Source organism: Coregonus lavaretus, assembly GCF_964263955.1.
Source record: "Coregonus lavaretus genome assembly, chromosome: 21".
NCBI classification, from domain to species: Eukaryota; Metazoa; Chordata; class Actinopteri; order Salmoniformes; family Salmonidae; genus Coregonus; species Coregonus lavaretus.
Window position 1 is genome coordinate 12334270 of NC_140008.1, and position 23160 is coordinate 12357429.

Sequence of the window (23160 nt, forward strand, 5' to 3'; positions counted from 1 at the left end):
AAGAAAGGACCTGATTTACGAGTGCACATACAGTTACAGCTGATTGAGAAAGCATGCAATAATTGAGCAGAAATTGACAACAATGTCAGATTTGATTAATCTACTTAATTTATGTAAAGTCCTAGGTGATGGAGATCAGATCCACCCTCTTCACCTGAGACACAAACACTCTGATCCCCTGTTGTAACCATTTTCCCAAGCATCTCCGTGCAGTCAGACCTTTGATTATTTTGTGCCACCTGGGCCACAATGATAAACCCCCTCTCTGATTGTCCGAGTGTGACCCCCTCCCCATGGGTTACTGCAGCCAGTGTTGCCAGCACTGCCACTACCTGGGTGGGGGTACCCCACCGAAATCCCCACCGGCTAGGTAAAAGGTCGTCAAGGTTCTCATTAGCAGCTTTGAACATTTCCTTGTATATAATGCTCTCCCATCAGGGGGCTCTGGCTTTGTAGGACCAACCCTGCCAGGCAGGCTCAGAATCTTGAGGGGGCGGTGCTGCTCAAGTAGGTCTCTGACCGCATTTATTTCTCTGTTTAGGCTGCATACTCACAGCAGTTCCATAAAAGAAATGGGAACTTTTCTTTGTTGTATGGGTCACTCAGGTGGGTGTCCAGGATATAGGGTTGGGGATCTTTCCATCATGATAGGACTTTTTTATTTATTTATTAGATGTATACTATATTTAACAATGTATATCCCTCATCTACACAAAATTGAAAGCTCTCCCTCACTACCCCTGCTCATAGACACCTGTCGGCTCTAGGATATGCAACCATTTCCCCTCTCACTCAATTAACACCGCACCTTTCCAAACACAAAAATGCACACCACATGGTTGACTGCGGAGGAAATGGGCCGAGCGTGCAAACGCACCCACTTCCCACACCTGCCGCAAGGGGGAAAGGACGCCAGGGAGAACACAGGACCAACCCCAACAACCGTCCGCCAAAACAACAATTGCCCGCCAAAAAAGCCATGTTCTAATTAGTTGTATATGAAGATGTATTATTCTGCTTGTTATCTTTTCTTGTTATATCGTTTTATCCTTTTTTAAATACTATACTTACTATAAATGTTATTTAATATTCCAATCCCTATCATTGCTAGTATTGGGTGTTCCATTATTCAACTCCTCTATTACAACTTTTAGAATAGCCATGGAGTAGTCTTTGTGTCTCTGAACATTTGGTTGTCAATATATAGTTTATCGACCACAAGTGCCACACGTTTCCCTTTTAATCTATTTTCCTTGAAGATTGGATACAGAACTTTGCGCCTCTCTGCAATCTCCCTCGGGAACTGATCATTCATGCCTATTTTCGTGCCAGCAAGTCTTTTTCCTAGGCTTTTAACCATAGCTTTTAACCATAGCTTTATCCTTTATCCTTCTCCCGAGTGGCACAGTGGTCTAAGGCACTGCATCGCAGTGCTAGCTGTGCCACTGGAGATCCTGGTTCGAATCCAGGCTCTGTCATAGCCGGCCGCGACCGGGAGACCCATGGGGCGGCGCACAATTGGCCCAGCGTCGTCCAGGGTAGGGGAGGGAATGGCCGGCAGGGGATGTAGCTCAGTTGGTAGAGCATGGCGTTTGCAACGCCAGGGTTGTGGGTTCGATAAAATAATGTATGCGCTAACTGTAAGTCGCTCTGGATAAGAGCGTCTGCTAAATGACTAAAATGTAAAAAATGCAAATTTGGCAACGATTGGGCGATCATATTTCTGTACTCTTTGTCCGAAACGGTGTACACGTTTGAGTTGGATTTTATCGACAGCCTCGAGTGGTATTTGAAGCGCTGTATGCAGGAAGTCCTTCATAATATTCTCTGTTATTTCTCCCTCCTTTTCCTGAATACCCGTAAGTACTAGATTTTCTCTCATCGATCTAGTTTGGATGTCTAGTAAGGCTTCTCTCAGAAGGTTGTTCTCCTTTTTAAGTTCCCTAACGTCCGTTTCCATCTTAGTTACTGTCACTTTACATTTTTTGGTTTCTGTTTCCATTATCGATGTTTTTTCACCCATTTCAAGACTCGCTTTCAACTCTTTTACGTCCTTACTGACCAATTCTAGTATGCCCAATTTGTCATTTATCGACTTCAACAGGTCGCTTTCCACACTTACCAGACCCAGTGATGAAAAGCATATATCATCTGTATCAGTCGACGAGTCGTGTTTCCTCTTGGGGATTGGTTCTCCTCGTTTATCTTCCGCCATGTTTGGGTGTTGATGTAATATTTGTCGATATATTTCTCTAGCCTTATGATTTGTTTTGTGTTATTATCCAGATTGAATTTTATTTACTGCGAATATATGAAATGCTAATATTTAGTCTAACTTACTGATTTCTAATATTATGTTTTTATCTTGAGGTGGTTTGTACCGCTTTCTATTCAATACAACATCTTGTCTACGTGCGCACACCCTTTAGACATTCCCCTTTTAATGGCTGGGATCAGAGCCCAGAGCCTAGTATTAGTCTTTCAAGATGAGGCTCTGGTTGGCGTTATTTGCCAATTTTCTAGCTCTGGGAGGCTCCTATGAATTCCCTGTGTCATGTAATGATTATCTTGTATGCCTCTGAACACCTATCCTTTAAAACACCTATCCTTTGGGGGGGTTACAGGTACAATATACATGTCAAGTTACACACTTACTTTTGGTCATGTAGTGTATAAACTGTGTGGACAACTGCTCGTCGAACATCTCATTCCAAAATCATGGGCATTAATATGGAGTTGGTCCCCCCTTTGCTGCTATAACAGCCTCCACTCTTCTGGGAAGGCTTTCCACTAGATGTTGGAACATTGCTGCGGGGACTTGCTTCCATTCAGCCACAAGAGCATTAGTTAGGTCGGGCATTGATGTTGGGCGATTAGGCCTGACTCGCAGTCGGCGTTCCTATTAATCCCAAAGGTGTTCGATAGGGTTGAGGTCAGGGCTCTGTACAGGCCAGTCAAGTTCTTCCACACCGATCTTGACAAACCGTTTCTGTATGGACCTCACTTTGTGCACGGGGGCATTGTCATGCTGAAACAGGAAAAGGCCTTCCCCAAACTGTTGCCACAAAGTTGGAAGCACAGAATAATCTAGAATGTCATTGTATGCTGTAGCGTTAAGATTTCCCTTCACTGGAACTAAGGGGCCTAGCCCGAACCATGAAAAACAGCCCCAGACCATTATTCCTCTTCCACCAAACTTTACAGTTGGCACTATGCATTGGGGAAGGTAGCGTTCTCCTGGCATCTGCCAAACCCAGATTTGTCAGTCGGACTGCCAGATGGTGAAACATGATTCAGAACGAGTTTCCACTGCTCCAGAGGCCAATTGCGGTGAGCTTTACGCCACTCCAGCCGACGCTTGGCATTGCGCATGGTGATCTTAGGCTTGTGTGCGGCTGCTCGGCCATGGAAACCCATTTCATCAAGCTCCAGACAAACAGTTATTGTGCTGACATTGCAAACGAGGGCAGGCAATTTTTTTTTACAGATGCGCAAGACTCTTGGCAGCAGTAAGAAAGCCATCTGCGCCCATTCAACATAGATTTACGGTTTTATTACTTCTAAACAAAATCACTTTTTGGGGTTTTCATACGCTTACAATTATATTTTGATTCTTGCTTGAACTGTTGCTAAAATTATATTTGGTTGTGATCTTTGCAAAATAAGTATTTTGGATGCAGCAGTTGTTAGCTAGAATGCTTAACGCTCATTGATATAGGCTGTTGCAAAAGCTAGCCAAAGAGACATTTTACTGGTTGAAGTGTTTGAGTATAATGCAGTTGATTTGAGATGATGACAAACATTATATTAAACAGGACATTCATACGACCCTTAATCCAATTCTAATCCAAAAGTAGTGTGAAATGCACTCATAAGCAACATGTAAATATAGGCTGGCAGAACTCCCCCTTGTTCTGCCACCAACTCGTGCGGCAATGTTTGAAAACACAGAAAGGGGTCTATTACGGGATGCCAAGGTCATATTTTTCCATATTCTGTTCCAGTTAAATGGTTGTTCAGATCTGTGGACCATACTTTTTTAATGGCTAGCTCAGAATATGAGCTTTCCAAAAGTTGTTTACATATTATAGAGATTAGTCCTTTTGGGAGCCCAGATAATGTAGTTATAAATCCTATCATTGGATGGTTCTAGTTGGGTTTCCCAAGGGACTCCCTAAGCCAGTATAGCTGACCTAAGTAAATGTATATAAAATAAAATAAAAGGAGTTGCCTGGTTATGTGTCTTTCAGATTTTGGAATGTTATCAAACAATTACTGTCCATGATATCGGCAAGGATATGGATTCCACATTTGAGCCATGGGGGGATACAAAAGGCCACCCTCCATGTCTATCGCAAGGCATTATTGTGAAATATTGGAGTATGGGCATGCCATTTTGATTCCCAGAAATACAATTTAAAGTTTGGTGCTCCTACGTCTTTCCCTCTTTGCAAGTTTGTTCATTTTATCCGGGCTCGCTTACCTTGCCATATACACTGAGTGTACAAAACATTAGGAACACCTGCTCTTCCCATGATGTAGACTGACCAGGTGAAAGCTATTATCACTTATTGATGTCACCTGTTAAATCCACTTCAATCAGTGTAGATGAAGGGGAGGAGACAAGTTAAAGAAGGACTTTTAAGCCTTGAGACAATTGAGACATGGTTTGTGTATGTGTGCCATTCAGAGGGTGAATTGGTTGCATCACTGCCTGGTATGGCAACTGCTCGGCCTCCGACCGCAAGGCACTACAGAGGGTAGTGCGTACAGCCCAGTACGTCACTGGGGCCAAGCTTCCTGCCATCCAGGACCTCTATACCAGGCGGTGTCAGAGGAAGCCCCCACCCCCTCTTTTACGCTGCTGCCACTCTCTGTTTATTATCTATGCAGAGTCACTTTAACTCTACCTACATGTACATATTACCTCAATTACCTCGACTAACCGGTGCCCCTGCACATTGACCTTCATAATCACATTTTACAGCAGTACTATCAAAATATATTTCCACTCTGCTTTCTCTTCTGTCCTTTTAGAAAGGCCATCTCCATTCTCCTAGTTGAGATACTTGAATATCTTCGAATAAAATGTGTGTCAGCTGTCTTGGAGAGTGAAGGAGAATGTCATAGTGTAAGGGAGACCATTCATAAAGAGGTGTGTGAAAAACAAAGTTAATGGAAGGATTGACATTAAACCTTCCAACTCACAGAGAAGTTATGTGTTCATAGACATAAAGGGTGATTACCATTTCTGGTCACTCCTCTGAATGCCCTCAATTGCAGTTTACTTTTATGTTAGCTCATAAACGCTGCAGTGCTAGTTTACCCTACCCTGATTTTGAAATAGGACTAATGTTTTTGGCCTTTGTCTCCACCTGATGTTGTTGCTAGGCTGACCTCTGTCACCCACCTGTGGCTAATGGACCAATCATCCTGGGGGGAGAAGCGTGTGGATTTAAATTACTCTCTCAATACCTGTCACACTGCAAGCAGATGGTGTCTGAAATTGCTCCATCATATTTAATCCTCCCTCCCAAAGCTTTCTCCTTGGGTTTGAACCATGACTCTCTTTTTGTTATTTTCGTCTCTTGGATGCATGATTTGAGCTGCTAGGCAACACAGAGGAAACTCTTTGTTATTTTGCCCTTTCAGTTGACCACTTCTCAGTTTGTCAAAGCCTCAATTTCTGTATGGGCGAGAGGGATATTTTTTTAAGAGGTTTCCTTTTGTTGTGGCGATCTTTATCAGACTAAGTCAGGAGTCATCTCAGGATTTGCAGTATAGTCATGGCTGTGTGGAGAATTATATATTTTTATTTTTGTCGATGAGAGGTAGGTGTGATGCAGTGGTGGCGCTGAGTACAAAGTGTTTTAACCCTGGTCCTCAATGTTCAGAAGACAGAAGTCCTCATTTAAGTGAAAAAACATTTAATCTTAAAGATTAATTTTGATCTCGGCACGCACAACAATGTACACATTCAATTACCTCTAATAACCTCAGAAATGGATGCCCCTCTGCAATTTCTGAGTATCTTTTTCAGTTGAAGGGTTTCAATGCTATTCCTCACCACAAAGTTTTCCACATAAAACATTGAAACGGCATATGGCCAGCTGACAAACAAACATTGCTGTCACAATAAGATAAATCACAAGCGTAAATCAACAGAAAAAATGATGTACAAAAATAAAATCCCAAGGGGGAGAAAAATATGCAATGGTAAGATATACTGTACAGCAAAGCTCAGATTTGATATCGTCACATCTATACAATGGTAGCGTTCGTTGTGCTTTCTTGTCCATTCATCGTCGGCGGTGCCTTAGCCTGGCCCCAGATATGTTCGTGCTGTGTTGCCAACTCACGTTGCCATAGGAGTTGCTTGTCACAATGACCATAGGAGTTTGCGAGATGACACAAACAGATCTGGAAGCAGGCTAGCTGTGCCGTCTTGTCTACCGGTACGTACAGCAGCTGTGGAGGAATTTCTTGAAGTAGTTCCTGAACTCTGTGTTGAAGACTGTGTAGATGATTGGGTTGAGGGCGCTATTGACGTAGCCCAGCCAGGTGACGATGCTCATCAGGGCTGGGGGGATGAAGCAGGTGGCACACAGGGCCCGCATGGTGTGGACCACGAAGAACGGGGTCCAGCAGAACAGGAAGACACCTGGGATGGGATAGACACACACAGAGGCAGTCAGACACATACAGTGCCTTGCAAAAGTATTCATCCCCCTTGGCGTTTTTCCTATTTTGTTGCATTACAACCTGGAACTTAAATGGAAATTGTTTTGGATTTCATGCAATGGACATACACAAAATAGTCAAAATTGGTGAAGTGAAATGAAGAAAAAAAAACGTTTTCAAAAAATGCTAAAAAAATAAATCACGGAAAAGTGGTGCGTGCATGTATTCACCCCCTTTGCTATGATGGCCCTAAATAAGATCTGGTGAAACCAATTACCTTCAGAAGTCACATAATTAGTTAACTAAAGTCCACCTGTGTGCAATCTAAGTGTCACATGATCTCAGTATATATACAGTTGAAGTCGTAAGTTTACATACACTTAGGTTGGAGTCATTAAAACTCGTATTTCAACCACTCCACTAATTTTTTGTTGACAAACTATAGCTTTGGCAACTTGGTTAGGACATCTACTTTGTGCATGACACAAGTAATTTTTCCAACAATTGTTTACAGACAGATTATTTCACTTATAATTCACTGTATCACAAAAGTTTACATACACTAAGTTGACTGTGCCTTTAAACAGCTTGGAAAATTCCAGAAAATGATGTCATGGCTTTAGAAGCTTCTGTTAGGCTAATTTACATCATTTGAGTCAATTGGAGGTGTACCTGTGGATGTATTTCAAGGCCTACTTTCAAATTCAGTGCCTCTTTGCTTGACATCATGGGAAAATCAAAAGAAATCAGCCAAGACCTCAGAACATTTTTTGTAGACCTCCACAAGTCTGGTTCATCCTTGGGAGCAATTTCCAAATGCCTGAAGGTACCACGTTCATCTGTACAAACAATAGTACGCAAGTATAAACACCATGGGACCACGCAGCCGTCATACCGCTCAAGAAGGAGACGCGTTCTGTCTCCTAGAGATGAACAACACAAATCAATCCCAGAACAACAGCAAAGGACCTTGTGAAGATGCTGGAGGAAACAGGTACAAAAGTATCTATATCCACAGTAAAACGAGTCCTATATCGACATAACCTGAAAGGCCGCTCAGCAAGGAAGAAGCCACTGCTCCAAAACTGCCATAAAAAAGACAGACTACGGTTTGCAACTGCACATGGTGACAAAGATCATACTTTTTGGAGAAATGTCCTCTGGTCTGATGAAACACAAATAGAACTGTTTGGCCATAATGACCATCGTTATGTTTGGAGGAAAAAGTGGGACGCTTGCAAGCCGAAGAACACCATCCCAACCGTGAGCACGGGGGTGGCAGCATAATGCTCTGGGGGTGCTTTGCTGCAGGAGGGACTGGTGCACTTCACAAAATAGATGGCATCATGAGGAAGGAAAATTATGTGGATATATTGAAGCAACATCTCAAGACATCAGTCAGGAAGTTTAAAGCTTGGTCGCAAATGGGTCTTCCAAATGGACAATAACCCCAAGCATACTTCCAAAGTTGTGGCAAAATGGCTTAAGGACAACAAAGGTATTGGAGTGGCCATCACAAAGCCTTGACCTCAATCCTATAGAAAAATTGTGGGCAGAACTGAAAAAGCATGTGCGAGCAAGGAGGCCTACAAACCTGACTCAGTTACACCAGCTCTGTCAGGAGCTACTATTATTCTGACATTTCACATTCTTAAAATAAAGTGTTGATCCTAACTGACCTAAGACAGGGAATTGTTACTAGGATTAAATGTCAGGAATTGTGAAAAACTGAGTTTAAATGTATTTGGCTAACTTCAACTGTAGGTATTTCATTTTCAATAAATGTGCAAAAATGTCTAAAAACATGTTTTCACTTTTTCATTATGGGGTATTATGTGTGAGATACTATGTTTTTAATCAATTTTGAATTCAGGCTGTAACACAACAAAATGTGGAATAAGTCAAGGGGTATGAACATTTACATCAGCTCTGTCAGGAGGAATGGGCCAAAATTCACCCAACTTATTGTGGGAAGCTTGTGGAAGGCTACCCAAAACATTTGACCCAAGTTAAACAATTTAAAGGCAATGGTACCAAATACTAATTGAGTGTATGTAAACTTCTGACCCACTGGGAATGTGATGAAAGAAATAAAAGCTGAAATAAATAATTCTCTCTACTATTATTCTGACATTTCACATTCTTAAAATAAAGTGGTGATCCTAACTGACCTAAGATAGGGACTTTTTACTAGGATTAAATGTCAGGTCAATTGTGAAAAACAGAGTTGAAATGTATTTGGCTAAGGTGTATGTAAACTTCCGACTTCAACTGTACACCTGTTCTGAAAGGCCCCAGAGTCTGCAACACCACTAAGCAAGGGTCGCACACCAAGCAAGCGGCACCATGAAGACCAAGGAGCTCTCCAAACAGGTCAGTGACAGTTGTGGAGAAGTACAGATCAGGGTTGGGTTATGAAAAAATATCTGAAAATTTGAACATCCCACGGAGCACCATTAAATCCATTACTAAATAATTGAAAGAATATGGCACCACAATAAACCTTCCAAGAGAGGGCCGGCCACCAAAACTCACAGACCAGGCAAGGAGGGCATTAATCAGAGAGGCAACAAAGAGACCAAAGATATCCCTGAAGGAGCTGCAAAGCTCCACAGCGGAGATGTCCATAGGACCACTTTAAGCCGTACACTCCACAGAGCTGGGCTTTACAGAAGAGTGGCCAGAAAAAAGCCATTGCTTAAAGAAAAAAATAAGCAAACACATTTGGTGTTCACCAAAAGGCATGTGGGAGACTCCCCAAACATATGGAAGAAGGTACTCTGGTCAGATGAGACTAAAATTGACCCCGGGCCTCCATCTATATCCCGGAATTCATAGATGCAAACCAGGCGGGCAGAGCGGACAATGTTCTGACAGGGACCATGGCCGAACAGGTGGAGCTGATCAGAGCAGACATTCAGGACTTCAAGCATTCAAGCGGCGTGGACAAGGTCATTGTTTTGTGGACAGCCAACACCAAATGTTTCTGTGACCTCACAGCCGGGGTCAACGACACGGCCAAGAATATCCTGGCCTCCATACAGTCAGGTGGGGAGGTGTGTCCCTCTACTTTGTTTGCCGTATCCAGTATCCTGGAGGGCTGTGCCTACATCAACGTTCTCCCCAGAACACGTTTGTCCCTGGGGCCATAGAGCTGGCTGTGGAGAGAAACGTGTTCATAGCAGGAGACTACTTCAAGTCTGGTCAGACAAAGATCGTGGTCCTCTGTAGCTCAGCTGGTAGAGCACAGCGCTTGTAACGCCAGGGTAGTGGGTTCGATCCCCGGGACCACCCATACACAAAAATTTATGCACGCATGACTGTAAGTCGCTTTGGCTAAAAGCATCTGCTAAATGGCATATTATTATAATATATACAGTGGGGAGAACAAGTATTTGATACACTGCAGATTTTGCAGGTTTTCCTACTTACAAAGCATGTAGAGGTCTGTAATTTTTATCATACAGTGGGGAAAAAAAGTATTTAGTCAGCCACCAATTGTGCAAGTTCTCCCACTTAAAAAGATGAGAGAGGCCTGTAATTTTCATCATAGGTACACGTCAACTATGACAGACAAAATGAGATTTTTTTTTCCAGAAAATCACATTGTAGGATTTTTAATGAATTTATTTGCAAATTATGGTGGAAAATAAGTATTTGGTCAATAACAAAAGTTTCTCAATACTTTGTTATATACCCTTTGTTGGCAATGACACAGGTCAAACGTTTTCTGTAAGTCTTCACAAGGTTTTCACACACTGTTGCTGGTATTTTGGCCCATTCCTCCATGCAGATCTCCTCTAGATCAGTGATGTTTTGGGGCTGTCGCTGGGCAACACAGTCTTTCAACTCCCTCCAAAGATTTTCTATGGGGTTGAGATCTGGAGACTGGCTAGGCCACTCCAGGACCTTGAAATGCTTCTTACGAAGCCACTCCTTCATTGCCCGGGCGGTGTGTTTGGGATCATTGTCATGCTGAAAGACCCAACCACGTTTCATCTTCAATGCCCTTGCTGATGAAAGGAGGTTTTCACTCAAAATCTCACGATACATGGCCCCATTCATTCTTTCCTTTACACGGATCAGTCGTCCTGGTCCCTTTGCAGAAAAACAGCCCCAATGCATGATGTTTCCACCCCCATGCTTCACAGTAGGTATGGTGTTCTTTGGATGCAACTCAGCATTCTTTGTCCTCCAAACACGACGAGTTGAGTTTTTACCAAAATGTTCTATTTTGGTTTCATCTGACCATTTGACATTCTCCCAATCCTCTTCTGGATCATCCAAATGCACTCTAGCAAACTTCAGACGGGCCTGGACATGTACTGGCTTAAGCAGGGGGACACGTCTGGCACTGCAGGATTTCAGTCCCTGGCGGCGTAGTGTGTTACTGATGGTAGGCTTTGTTACTTTGGTCCCAGCTCTCTGCAGGTCATTCACTAGGTCCCCCCGTGTGGTTCTGGGATTTTTGCTCACCGTTCTTGTGATCATTTTGACCCCACGGGGTGAGATCTTGCGTGGAGCCCCAGATCGAGGGAGATTATCAGTGGTCTTGTATGTCTTCCATTTCCTAATAATTGCTCCCACAGTTGATTTCTTCAAACCAAGCTGTTTACCTATTGCAGATTTAGTCTTCCCAGCCTGGTGCAGGTCTACAATTTTGTTTCTGGTGTCCTTTTACAGCTCTTTGGTCTTGGCCATAGAGGAGTTTGGAGTGTGACTGTTTGAGGTTGTGGACAGGTGTCTGTTATACTGATAACAAGTTCAAACAGGTGCCATTAATACAGGTAACGAGTGGAGGACAGAGGAGCCTCTTAAAGAAGAAGTTACAGGTCTGTGAGAGCCAGAAATCTTGCTTGTTTGTAGGTGACCAAATACTTATTTTCCACCATAATTTGCAAATAAATTCATTAAAAATCCTACAATGTGATTTTCTGGATTTTTTTTCCTCATTTTGTCTGTCATAGTTGACGTGTACCTATGATGAAAATTACAGGCCTCTCATCTTTTTAAGTGGGAGAACTTGCACAATTGGTAAATGACTAAATACTTTTTTCCCCCACTGTAGGTACACTTCAACTGTGAGAGACGGAATCTAAAACAAAAATCCAGAAAATTATATTGTATGATTTTTAAGTAATTAATTTGCATTTTATTGCATGACATAAGTATTTGATCACCTACCAACCAGTAAGAATTCCGGCTCTCACAGACCTGTTCGTTTTTCTTTAAGAAGCCCTCCTGTTCTCCACTCATTACCTGTATTAACTGCACCTGTTTGAACTCGTTACCTGTATAAAAGACACCAACCTCTCCACAATGGCCAAGACCAGAGAGCTGTGTAAGGACATCAGGGATAAAATTGTAGACCTGCACAAGGCTGGGATGGGCTACAGGACAATAGGCAAGCAGCTTGGTGTGAAGGTAACAACTGTTGGTGCAATTATTAGAAAATGGAAGAAGTTCAAAATGATGGTCAATCACCCTCGGTCAGGGGCTCCATGCAAGATCTCACCTCGTGGGGCATCAATAATCATGAGGAAGGTGAGGGATCAGCCCAGAACTACACGGCAGGACCTGGTCAATGACCTGAAGAGAGCTGGGACCACAGTCTCAAAGAAAACCATTAGTAACACACTACGCCGTCATGGATTAAAATCCTGCAGCGCACGCAAGGTCCCCCTGCTCAAGCCAGCGCATGTCCAGGCCCGTCTGAAGTTTGCCAATGACCATCTGGATGATCCAGAGGAGGAATGGGAGAAGGTCATGTGGTCTGATGAGACAAAAAGAGAGCTTTTTGGTCTAAACTCCACTCGCCGTGTTTGGAGGAAGAAGAAGGATGAGTACAACCCCAAGAACACCATCCCAACCGTGAAGCATGGAGGTGGAAACATCATTCTTTGGGGATGCTTTTCTGTAAAGGGGACAGGACGACTGCACCGTATTGAAGGGAGGATGGATGGGGCCATGTATCGCGAGATCTTGGCCAACAACCTCCTTCCCTCAGTAAGAGCATTGAAGATGGGTCGTGGCTGGGTCTTCCAGCATGACAACGACCCGAAACACACAGCCAGGGCAACTAAGGAGTGGCTCCGCAAGAAGCATCTCAAGGTCCTGGAGTGGCCTAGCCAGTCTCCAGACCTGAACCCAATAGAAAATCTTTGGAGGGAGCTGAAAGTCCGTATTGCCCAGCGACAGCCCCGAAACTTGAAGGATCTGGAGAAGGTCTGTATGGAGGAGTGGGCCAAAATCCCTGCTGCAGTGTGTGCAAACCTGGTCAAGACCTACAGGAAACGTATGATCTCTGTAATTGCAAACAAAGGTTTCTGTACCAAATATTAAGTTCTGCTTTTCTGATGTATCAAATACTTATGTCATGCAATAAAATGCAAATTAATTACTTAAAAATCATACAATGTGATTTTTCTGGATTTTTTTAGATTCCGTCTCTCACAGTTGAAGTGTACCTATGATAAAAATTACAGACCTCTACATGCTTTGTAAGTAGGAAAACCTGCAAAATCGGCAGTGTATCAAATACTTGTTCTCCCCACTGTACATACACACATACAGTGGGGAAAAAAAGTATTTAGTCAGCCACCAATTGTGCAAGTTCTCCCACTTAAAAAGATGAGAGAGGCCTGTAATTTTCATCATTGGTACACGTCAACTATGACAGACAAAATGAGAAAAAAAAATCCAGAAAATCACATTGTAGGATTTGTAATGAATTTATTTGCAAGTTATGGTGGAAAATAAGTATTTGGTCAATAACAAAAGTTTCTCAATACTTTGTTATATACCCTTTGTTGGCAATGACACAGGTCAAACGTTTTCTGTAAGTCTTCACAAGGTCTTCACACACTGTTGCTGGTATTTTGGCCCATTCCTCCATGCAGATCTCCTCTAGAGCAGTGATGTTTTGGGGCTGTCGCTGGGCAACACAGACCTTCAACTCCCTCCAAAGATTTTCTATGGGGTTGAGATCTGGAGACTGGCTAGGCCACTCCAGGTCCTTGAAATGCTTCTTACGAAGCCACTCCTTCGTTGCCCGAGTGGTGTGTTTGGGATCATTGTCATGCTGAAAGACCCAGCCACGTTTCATCTTCAATGCCCTTGCTGATGGAAGGAGATTTTCACTCAAAATCTCACGATACATGGCCCCATTCATTCTTTCCTTTACACGGATCAGTCGTCCTGGTCCCTTTGCAGAAAAACAGCCCCAAAGCATGATGTTTCCACCCCCATGCTTCACAGTAGGTATGGTGTTCTTTGGATGCAACTCAGCATTCTTTGTCCTCCAAACACGACGAGTTGAGTTTTTACCAAAAAGTTATATTTTGGTTTCATTTGACCATATGACATTCTCCCAATCCTCTTCTGGATCATCCAAATGCACTCTAGCAAACTTCAGACGAGCCTGGACATGTACTGGCTTAAGCAGGGGGACACGACTGACACTGCAGGATTTGAGTCCCTGGCGGCGTAGTGTGTTACTGATGGTAGGCTTTGTTACTTTGGTCCCAGCTCTCTGCAGGTCATTCACTACGTCCCCCCGTGTGGTTCTGGGATTTTTGTTACATACTTATTTCCCTCATTAAAATGCAAATCAATTTATAACATTTTTGACATGCGTTTTTCTGGATTTTTTTGTTGTTATTCTGTCTCTCACTGTTCAAATAAACCTACCATTAAAATTATAGACTGATAATTTCTTTGTCAGTGGGCAAACGTACAAAATCAGCAGGGGATCAAATACTTTTTTCCCTCACTGTAAGTGTATGTAAACTTCCGACTTCCAACTGTCAGGCTAACACAGGCTTTAAACTTTATTACTACGTCTGTGTCCCAAATGGCACCCTTTTTTTGACCAGGTGCCATAGAGTGTTGGTCAAAAGTAGTGCACTTTATAGGGAACAGGGTGCCATTTGGGACGCAGCCTACATTTAAAACTGGAATTGCTCAATATATCATGAGTCTTACTTTGAGGACATGAATGAGCGGCCAGTGGGAAAAGATCTAGCTACCAATAATGATCAAGTCAATTGCAATCAAAAGTAAAGACTGAGCCCAGAACTACTGTATGCCGCCCCCCTCTTAAATCTCCATCCAGATGAATGTATTTCAGATTGATGTAGCCTGACGAGACTCTGCTGAATAGATTCTACACATCTCATCACTGAGATCTCAATTACATATACATCATGAAGTGTGATCATATCCCTATGGTGTGATATAGATGTGATAGACAGTAGATAAAAAAGTTATCTAAAAAAAATATGTTAACGTGTCATTTCCTATCAGCGTGACAGCGAGGCGTGATATGACTATGGTAATAGAAACGGAACCAATCTGTATATTAAGTAGGAAAATGCCATTTTCAATCATACACTTGCCCATACATAAACCAATTGCTCATACAGGAGCAAAGCTCATGGTGGAATACTTCAGATATAAGCAGAACTGTGCCAGATCTAATGATGTTTGTATGTAAAGACATATGGCGGCAGAAAACTGAGAGGGGTGTATATATGTGTAGGGTATATATAAGATAAACTGCGCTACAAATGCTCCTCCACCACCGTCCGAACTACACCTGTCAGCCAGCTTCCCTGCCTAGCCCCCGCTCGACTGAATAATTCAGAAATGCTGATGAGATTTCTATTAATAATCTAGAATGGAGGTTAGGATGAGTGATGGATCAGAAACAAACTGTTCCATCCTGCATGGTGAGGTCTGGTGTGTGTGCTTCCCAAATGGCACCCTATTCCCTATATAGTGCACTACTTTTGATTAGAGCCATATGGGCCCTGGTCAAATGTAGTGCACTTTATAGGGAATAGGGTGTCATTTGGGATATATCCCTGCTCTGAGCAGCAACTCTCTCTGGAAGCTGGGCTTTCCTTTCTCCAACTCATTCACTTACTGTGGAGGGAGGGCTTTGGTTGAACAACTAAATGTGAGGCAGAAATAGCATTAGATTTTTTCCATTGGTTCAGCATGCCTCAGAGAAGCTCAAGCTGTGGATAAAGTGTCCTAGTCATCTAATGTAGGTCCCTCAGGAGCATGAATAGGAAAGCCTTATCCAATGTTATGTAGAGTTCCTTCCCACCAGACATCTACCTTGGTTTGTGCTTGAACCATTTAATAATAATAGAGGTATCCATCACTCCTGCCATTCCCCTCTGGCTGGGCCAAGGAGAGACCCTTATTTTTTCACCCATCTACACAAAATACCCCATAATGACAGTGAAAACATGTTTTTAGACATTTTTGCAAATGTATTGAATATGCAATACAGAAATATCTTATTTACATAAGTATTCACACCCCTGAGTCAATACATGTTAGAATCAGCGATTGTAGCTGTGAGTCTTTCTGGGTAAGTCTCTAAGAGCTTTGCACACCTGGATTGTACAATATTTACTCATTATTTTTTTTATTCTTCAAGCTCTGTCAAGTAGGTTGTCGATCATTGCTAGACAGCCATTTTTTAAGTCTTGCCATAGATTTAAGTCAAAACTGTAACTAGGCCACTCAGGAACATTCAATGTCATCTTGGTAAGCAACTCCAGTGTATTTGCCCTTGTGTTTTAGGTTATTGTCCTGCTGAAAGGTACATTTGTCTCCCAGTGTCTGTTGGAAAGTAGACTGAACCAGGTTTTTGTCTAGAATTTTGCCTGTGCTTAGCTCTATTCCGTTTATTTTAATTTTAAAAAACTCCCTAGTCCTTGCCGATGACAAGCATACTCATAACATGATGCAGCCACTACCATGCTTGAAAATATGAAGAGTGGTACTCAGTGATGTGTTGGATTTGCCCCAAACATAACGCTTTTTGTATTCATATTAAATACACAGAGAGTGAGTCCATGCAAGTTATGTGACTTATTAAGCAAATTTTTACTCCTGAACTTATTTAGGCTTGCAATAACAAAGGGGTTGAATACTTATTGACTCAAGACATTTCAGCTTTTCATTTGTAATTCATTTTAGAGAATTTTATAAACATAATTCCACTTTGACATTATGGGGTATTGTGTATTGGCCAGTGACATAAATTCTCAATTTAAGCCATTTTAAATTCAGGCTGTAACACAACAAAAGTAGGAAAAACTCAAGGGGTGTGAATACTTTCTGAGGGCATATATATATACACTGCTCAAAAAAATAAAGGGAACACTTAAACAACACAATGTATCTCCAAGTCAATCACACTTCTGTGAAATCAAACTGTCCACTTAGGAAGCAACACTGATTGACAATACATTTCACATGCTGTTGTGCAAATGGAATAGACAACAGGTGGAAATTATAGGCAATTAGCAAGACACCCCCAAAAAAGGACTGGTTTTACAGGTGGTGACCACAGACCACTTCTCAGTTCCTATGCTTCCTGGCTGATGTTTTGGTCACTTTTGAATGCTGGCGGTGCTTTCACTCTAGTGGTAGCATGAGACGGAGTCTACAACCCACACAAGTGGCTCAAGTAGTGCAGCTCATCCATGATGGCACATCAATGCGAGCTGTGGCAAGAAGGTTTGCTGTGTCTGTCAGCGTAGTGTCCAGAGCATGGAGGCGCTACCAGGAGACAGGCCAGTACATCAGGAGACGTGGAGGAGGCCGTAGGAGGGCAACAACCCAGCAGCAGGACTGCTACCTCCGCCTTTTTGCAAGGAGGAGCAGGAGGAGCACTGCCAGAGCCCTGCAAAATGACCTCCAGCAGGCCACAAATGTGCATGTGTCTGCTCAAACGGTCAGAAACAGACTCCATGAGGGTGGTATGAGGGCCCGACGTCCACAGGTGGGGGTTGTGCTTACAGCCCAAAACCGTGCAGGATGTTTGGCATTTGCCAGAGAACACCAAGATTGGCAAATTCGCCACTGGCGCCCTGTGCTCTTCACAGATGAAAGCAGGTTCACACTGAGCACATGTGACAGACGTGACAGAGTCTGGAGACGCCGTGGAGAACGTTCTGCTGCCTGCAACATCCTCCAGCATGACCGGTTTGGCGGTGGGTCAGTCATGGTGTGGGGTGGCATTTCTTTGGGGGGCCGCACAGCCCTCCATGTGCTCGCCAGAGGTAGCCTGACTGCCATTAGGTACCGAGATGAGATCCTCAGACCCCTTGTGAGACCATATGCTGGTGCGGTTGGCCCTGGGTTCCTCCTAATGCAAGACAATGCTAGACCTCATGTGGCTGGAGTGTGTCAGCAGTTCCTGCAAGAGGAAGGCATTGATGCTATGGACTGGCCTGCCCGTTCCCCAGACCTGAATCCAATTGAGCACATCTGGGACATCATGTCTCGCTCCATCCACCAACGCCACGTTGCACCACAGACTGTCCAGGAGTTGGCGGATGCTTTAGTCCAGGTCTGGGAGGAGATCCCTCAGGAGACCATCCGCCACCTCATCAGGAGCATGCCCAGGCGTTGTAGGGAGGTCATACAGGCACGTGGAGGCCACACACACTACTGAGCCTCATTTTGACTTGTTTTATGGACATTACATCAAAGTTGGATCAGTCTGTAGTGTGGTTTTCCACTTTAATTTTGAGGGTGACTCCAAATCCAGACCTCCATGGGTTGATACATTTGATTTCCATTGATAATTTTTGTGTGATTTTGTTGTCAGCACATTCAACTATGTAAAGAAAAAAGTATTTAATAAGATTATTTCATTCATTCAGATCTAGGATGTGTTATTTTATTTTATTTTTTTGAGCAGTGTATTATTGTCATTTAATTTTTGCTCAGAAAACTTGGGGGGCCAAATAAAACCACCTGCAGGTGAAATCCGGCCCGTGGGCCGCCAGTTGGGAAACCTGTCATAGGATGTCTTATTATAAACCCCCAGGACCAGGATTAGGAAAGCCTTATCTAATGGAATAATGTGTTTCTGAGTCCGTTCCAACCAGACAGCTCCATCACTCCTGCTGTTTGGAGTTGTTGTAGATCCATTCTCACCTCCTACTATTAAATAAAGGAATGGATGGAAGGATTGAGTGAGGCTGGTTGGAATGGTGTCTTCACTCCAAGAAGACAAGAAGAGTCCCCTATTTTCAGACACCCCCTGACTTTGAGGCATGTATTAGTCTTTTCCCCAGATAACTATTTATTTGCATTGTAGGCTACTACTGCAGTGTAGGTTACTACTTCTGTTTTTATCCTGATTCAGATATGATCAACCGTTTTTTCAAATCTATTTCATTGAATTTCGTTGACCCTTGAACACAGGGTTTGAAATACTCCCCTCTCCTTCCCCTCTTCCCTTCATCTATCTCCCCCTTTCCCCCTTTTTCTCTCTCTGTCCTTGTAGACTCATTTAGCTCTGTATTTGTGTGTGTGTGCGCGCTGCTCCTTTAGTGTGTGACTTTGCAGTGTGGATGATTGTGGCCTGGGTCTTGGAAGGATCATCCAGAACAATTTCCTGCCATGGCCTCTGCCTGTACCCTCCAATAGGTAGACAACCAGAATGTGTGTGTGTGTGTGTGTGCGTGCGTGCATCTAATGTGAAAGACTATAGGATTGTCTCTCTGGCTTAAAGCAGTCACACAACTTCTCAAGGGCGAGAACTGCATTAAAGAATGTGTGAAATACTAGAAGCGCCCTTGCTCCGGACAATTGTCATTCAAATTTGGTAAAACATTACCATGTCTTTTTGTAGTGCATAATCTTATTTGTTTTCTGAGCTTTAGCATTGAATGTTAACACATCCATTAACTCGAGGAAACAAATATCTACAGTGCCTTCGGAAAATATTCATATCCCTTGACTTATTCCACATTTTGTTGTGTTACAGCCTGAATTCAAAATTGATTAAAACATAGTGTCTCACACATCTACACACAATACCCCATAATGAAAAAGTGAAAACATGTTTTTAGACATTTTTGCACATTTATTGAAAATGAAATACCTACAGTTGAAGTTAGCCAAATACATTTAAACTCAGTTTTTCACAATTCCTGACATTTAATCCTAGTAACAATTCCCTGTCTTAGGTCAGTTAGGATCAACACTTTATTTTAAGAATGTGAAATGTCAGAATAATAGTAGCTCCTGACAGAGCTGGTGTAACTGAGTCAGGTTTGTAGGCCTCCTTGCTCGCACATGCTTTTTCAGTTCTGCCCACAATTTTTCTATAGGGTTGAGGTCAGGGCTTGTGATGGCCACTCCAATACCTTAACTTTGTTGTCCTTAAGCCATTTTGCCACAACTTTGGAAGTATGCTTGGGGTCATTGTCCATTTGGAAGACCCATTTGCGACCAAGCTTTAACTTCCTGACTGATGTCTTGAGATGTTGCTTCAATATATCCCCCTAATTTTCCTTCCTCATGATGCCATCTATTTTGTGAAATGCACCAGTCCCTCCTGCAGCAAATCACCCCCAGAGCATGATGCTGCCACCCCCGTGCTTCGCAGTTGGGATGGTGTTCTTCGGCTTGCAAGTCACCTCCCTTTTCCTCCAAACATAACGATGGTCATTATGGCCAAACAGTTCTATTTTTGTTTCATCAGACCAGAGGACATTTCTCTAAAAAGTACAATCTTTGTCCCCATGTGCAGCTGCAAACCGTAGTCTGGCTTTTTAATGGCGGTTTTGGAGCAGTGGCTTCTTCCTTGCTTAGCGGCCTTTCAGGTTATGTCGATATAGGACTCGTTTTACTGTGGATATAGATACTTTTGTACCTGTTTCCTCCAGCATCTTCACAAGGTCCATTGCTGTTGTTCTGGGATTGATTTGCACTTTTCGCACCAAAGTACTTTCATCTCTAGGAGACAGAACGCGTCTCCTTCCTGAGCGGTATGACGGCTGCGTGGTCCCATGGTGTTTATACTTGCGTACTATTGTTTGTACAGATGAACGTGGTACCTTCAGGCGTCTTGGCTGATTTCTTTTGATTTTCCCATGATGTCAAGCAAAGAGGCACTGAGTTTGAAGGTAGGCCTTGAAATACATCCACAGGTACACCTCCAATTGACTCAAATTATGTCAATTAGCCTATCAGAAGCTTCTAAAGCCATGACATCATTTTCTGGAATTTTCCAAGCTGTTTAAAGGCACAGTCAACTTAGTGTATGTAAACTTCTGACCCACTGGAATTGTGATACAGTGAATTATAAGTGAAATAATCTGGCTGTAAACAATTGTTGGAAAAATTACTTGTGTCATGCACAAAGTAGATGTCCTAACCGACTTGCCAAAACAATAGTTTGTTAACAGTACATTGGTGGAGTGGTTGAAAAACGAGTTTTAATGACTCCAACCAAAGTGTATGTAAACTTCCGACTTCAACTGTAAATATCAAATTGATATAAGTATTCACACCCCTGAGGCAATACTTTGTAGAAGCACCTTTGGCAGCGATGTCACGCCCTGGCTCTTAAATGTTGAGCCAGGGTGTGGAGTTTCTGTTACATTTTCTATGCTTTTGTTCTAGATCGTTTATCTATGTTGGCCAGGGTGGTTCCCAATCAGAGACAGCTGTAGCTCGTTGTCTCAGATTGGGGACATATTTAGGCAGCCTGTTTGGCACTAGTATTTTGTGGGATCTTGTTCCGTAGGGTTTTGTGTATAACCTAGGACTTCACGTATCGTTTGGTTTATTGTTTTGGTTCGTGTGTGTACTCAAATAAAGAATGTACGCTTATCACGCTGCGCCTTGGTCCGCTTCATCTGTCGACGATCGTGACAGAAGATCCCACCACCAGAGGACCAAGCAGCGTGCCCAGCAGGAGAAGTTGGCGATGTCCCAGGTGGGCGAATGGTGGTCTTGGGAGGACATATTCGCGGGCAGAGGGCCATGGGCAAAAGTAAATGCCCAGGCAGGAGAGGAGAAACGGTGCCAACCGTGCCGACGACGGACACGCGAGAGGCAACCCCAATAAATGTTTTGGGGGGGGCACACGGCGTGGACGACGGGGCTGCTGGAGGCAGCTACAGGACGAATCGGCGGACTAGGAGAGGAGGCCACCAGGTTTGGGGGGCTGGAAGGGTGGTTGGCGGAGCCTAGAGGTAGAGCAGAGCCAACTCCCCGTACTCAGGCTAGGCAGCGTGAGATTGGGCAGGTTCCGTGTTATGCGGAGCCACGTACTGTGCCGCGAGTGTTCCGGCACAGTCCTGTACGTCCTGTGCTAGCACCACGCACGTGTCGTGCTAAGGTGGGCATGCAGCCAGGACGGAGTGTGCCGGCTCAACGCTCGTGGCCTCCAGTACCCCTCCTCGGTCCCGGATATCCTGCGCCAGGTGCCACGTGCTGTAGTGCCAGTACGAGTGCACAGCCCTGTACGTCCTGTGCTGATGCCTCACACAGATTGTGTGGAAATAGGCATTCAGCCAGGACGGGTTGTGTCAGCTCTCCACTCCAGACCTCCAGTCCGTCTCCACAGTCCAGCCCGGCCTGTTCCTGTCCCTCGCACCAAGCCAATGGTGCGCGTCGTCAGCCCGGTCCGGCCTGTTCCTGCTCCCCGCACCAAGCCAATGGTGCGCGTCGTCAGCCCGGTCTGGCCCGTTCCTGCCCCTCGCACCAAGCCAGTGGTGCGCGTCGCCAGCCCGGTCCGGCCTGTTCCTGCTCCCCGCACCAAGCCAATGGTGCGCGTCGTCAGCCCGGTCCGGCCCGTTCCTGCCCCTCGCACCAAGCCAGTGGTGCGCGTCGTCAGCCCGGTCCGGCCCGTTCCTGCTCCCCACACCAAGCCAGTGGTGCGCGTCGTCAGCCCGGTCCGGCCCGTTCGTGCTCCCCGCACCAAGCCAGTGGTGCGCGTCGTCAGTCCGGCACGGTCCGTGCCTGTTCCACCGGTGCCTGGTCTGGCACCGGTCAGCTGCTCCACACCGGAGCCAGAGCAATCCGCTCCACCGGTGTCCAGTCCAGCTCCGGCCAGCGGGGCCAGACCAGACCAGGGGCGCTACGGGGGGGTAGAGAGAGAGTGGTGGTCACGCCCGGAGCCGGATCCGCCTCCGGGGCGGAATGCCCACCCGGCCCCTACCCCGTTGTGTTGGTGTGGCGCGGTCGCAGTCCGCGCCTTTGGGGTGGGGGTACTGTCACGCCCTGGCTCGGGGGACTCTTAAATGTTGAGCCAGTGTGTGGAGTTTCTGTTACATTTTCTATGCTTTTGTTCTAGATCGTTTATATCTATGTTGGCCAGGGTGGTTCCCAATCAGAGACAGTTGTAACTCGTTGTCTCTGATTGGGGACCATACTTAGGCAGCCTGTTTGGCACTACTATTTTGTGGGATCTTGTTCCGTAGGGTTTTGTGTATAACCTAGGACTTCACGTATCGTTTGGTTTATTGTTTTGGTTCGTGTGTGTACTCAAATAAAGAATGTACGCTTATCACGCTGCGCCTTGGTCCGCTTCATCTGTCGACGATCGTGACAAGCGATTTACATCTGTGAGTCTTTCTGTGTAAGTCTGTAAGAACTTTCCACATCTGGATTGTGCAGCATTTGCCCATTTTTATTAAATTCTTCAAGCTT

General features: G+C 44.3%; 1 protein-coding gene across 1 annotated transcript in view; it reads right to left on the reverse strand.

Annotated features, from left to right (window-relative positions):
- Nucleotides 1-6449: 6449 nt before the first annotated feature.
- LOC311148421 (D(4) dopamine receptor-like) overlaps nt 6450-23160 on the reverse strand; it is a gene marked incomplete at both ends in the record, with an annotated part of 41625 nt that continues 24914 nt past the window's right edge. The window contains one exon of the mRNA XM_084185390.1: nt 6450-6661. Coding sequence (XP_084041516.1) covers nt 6450-6661 — 212 coding nt within the window. The remainder of the gene's footprint in view (nt 6662-23160) is intronic.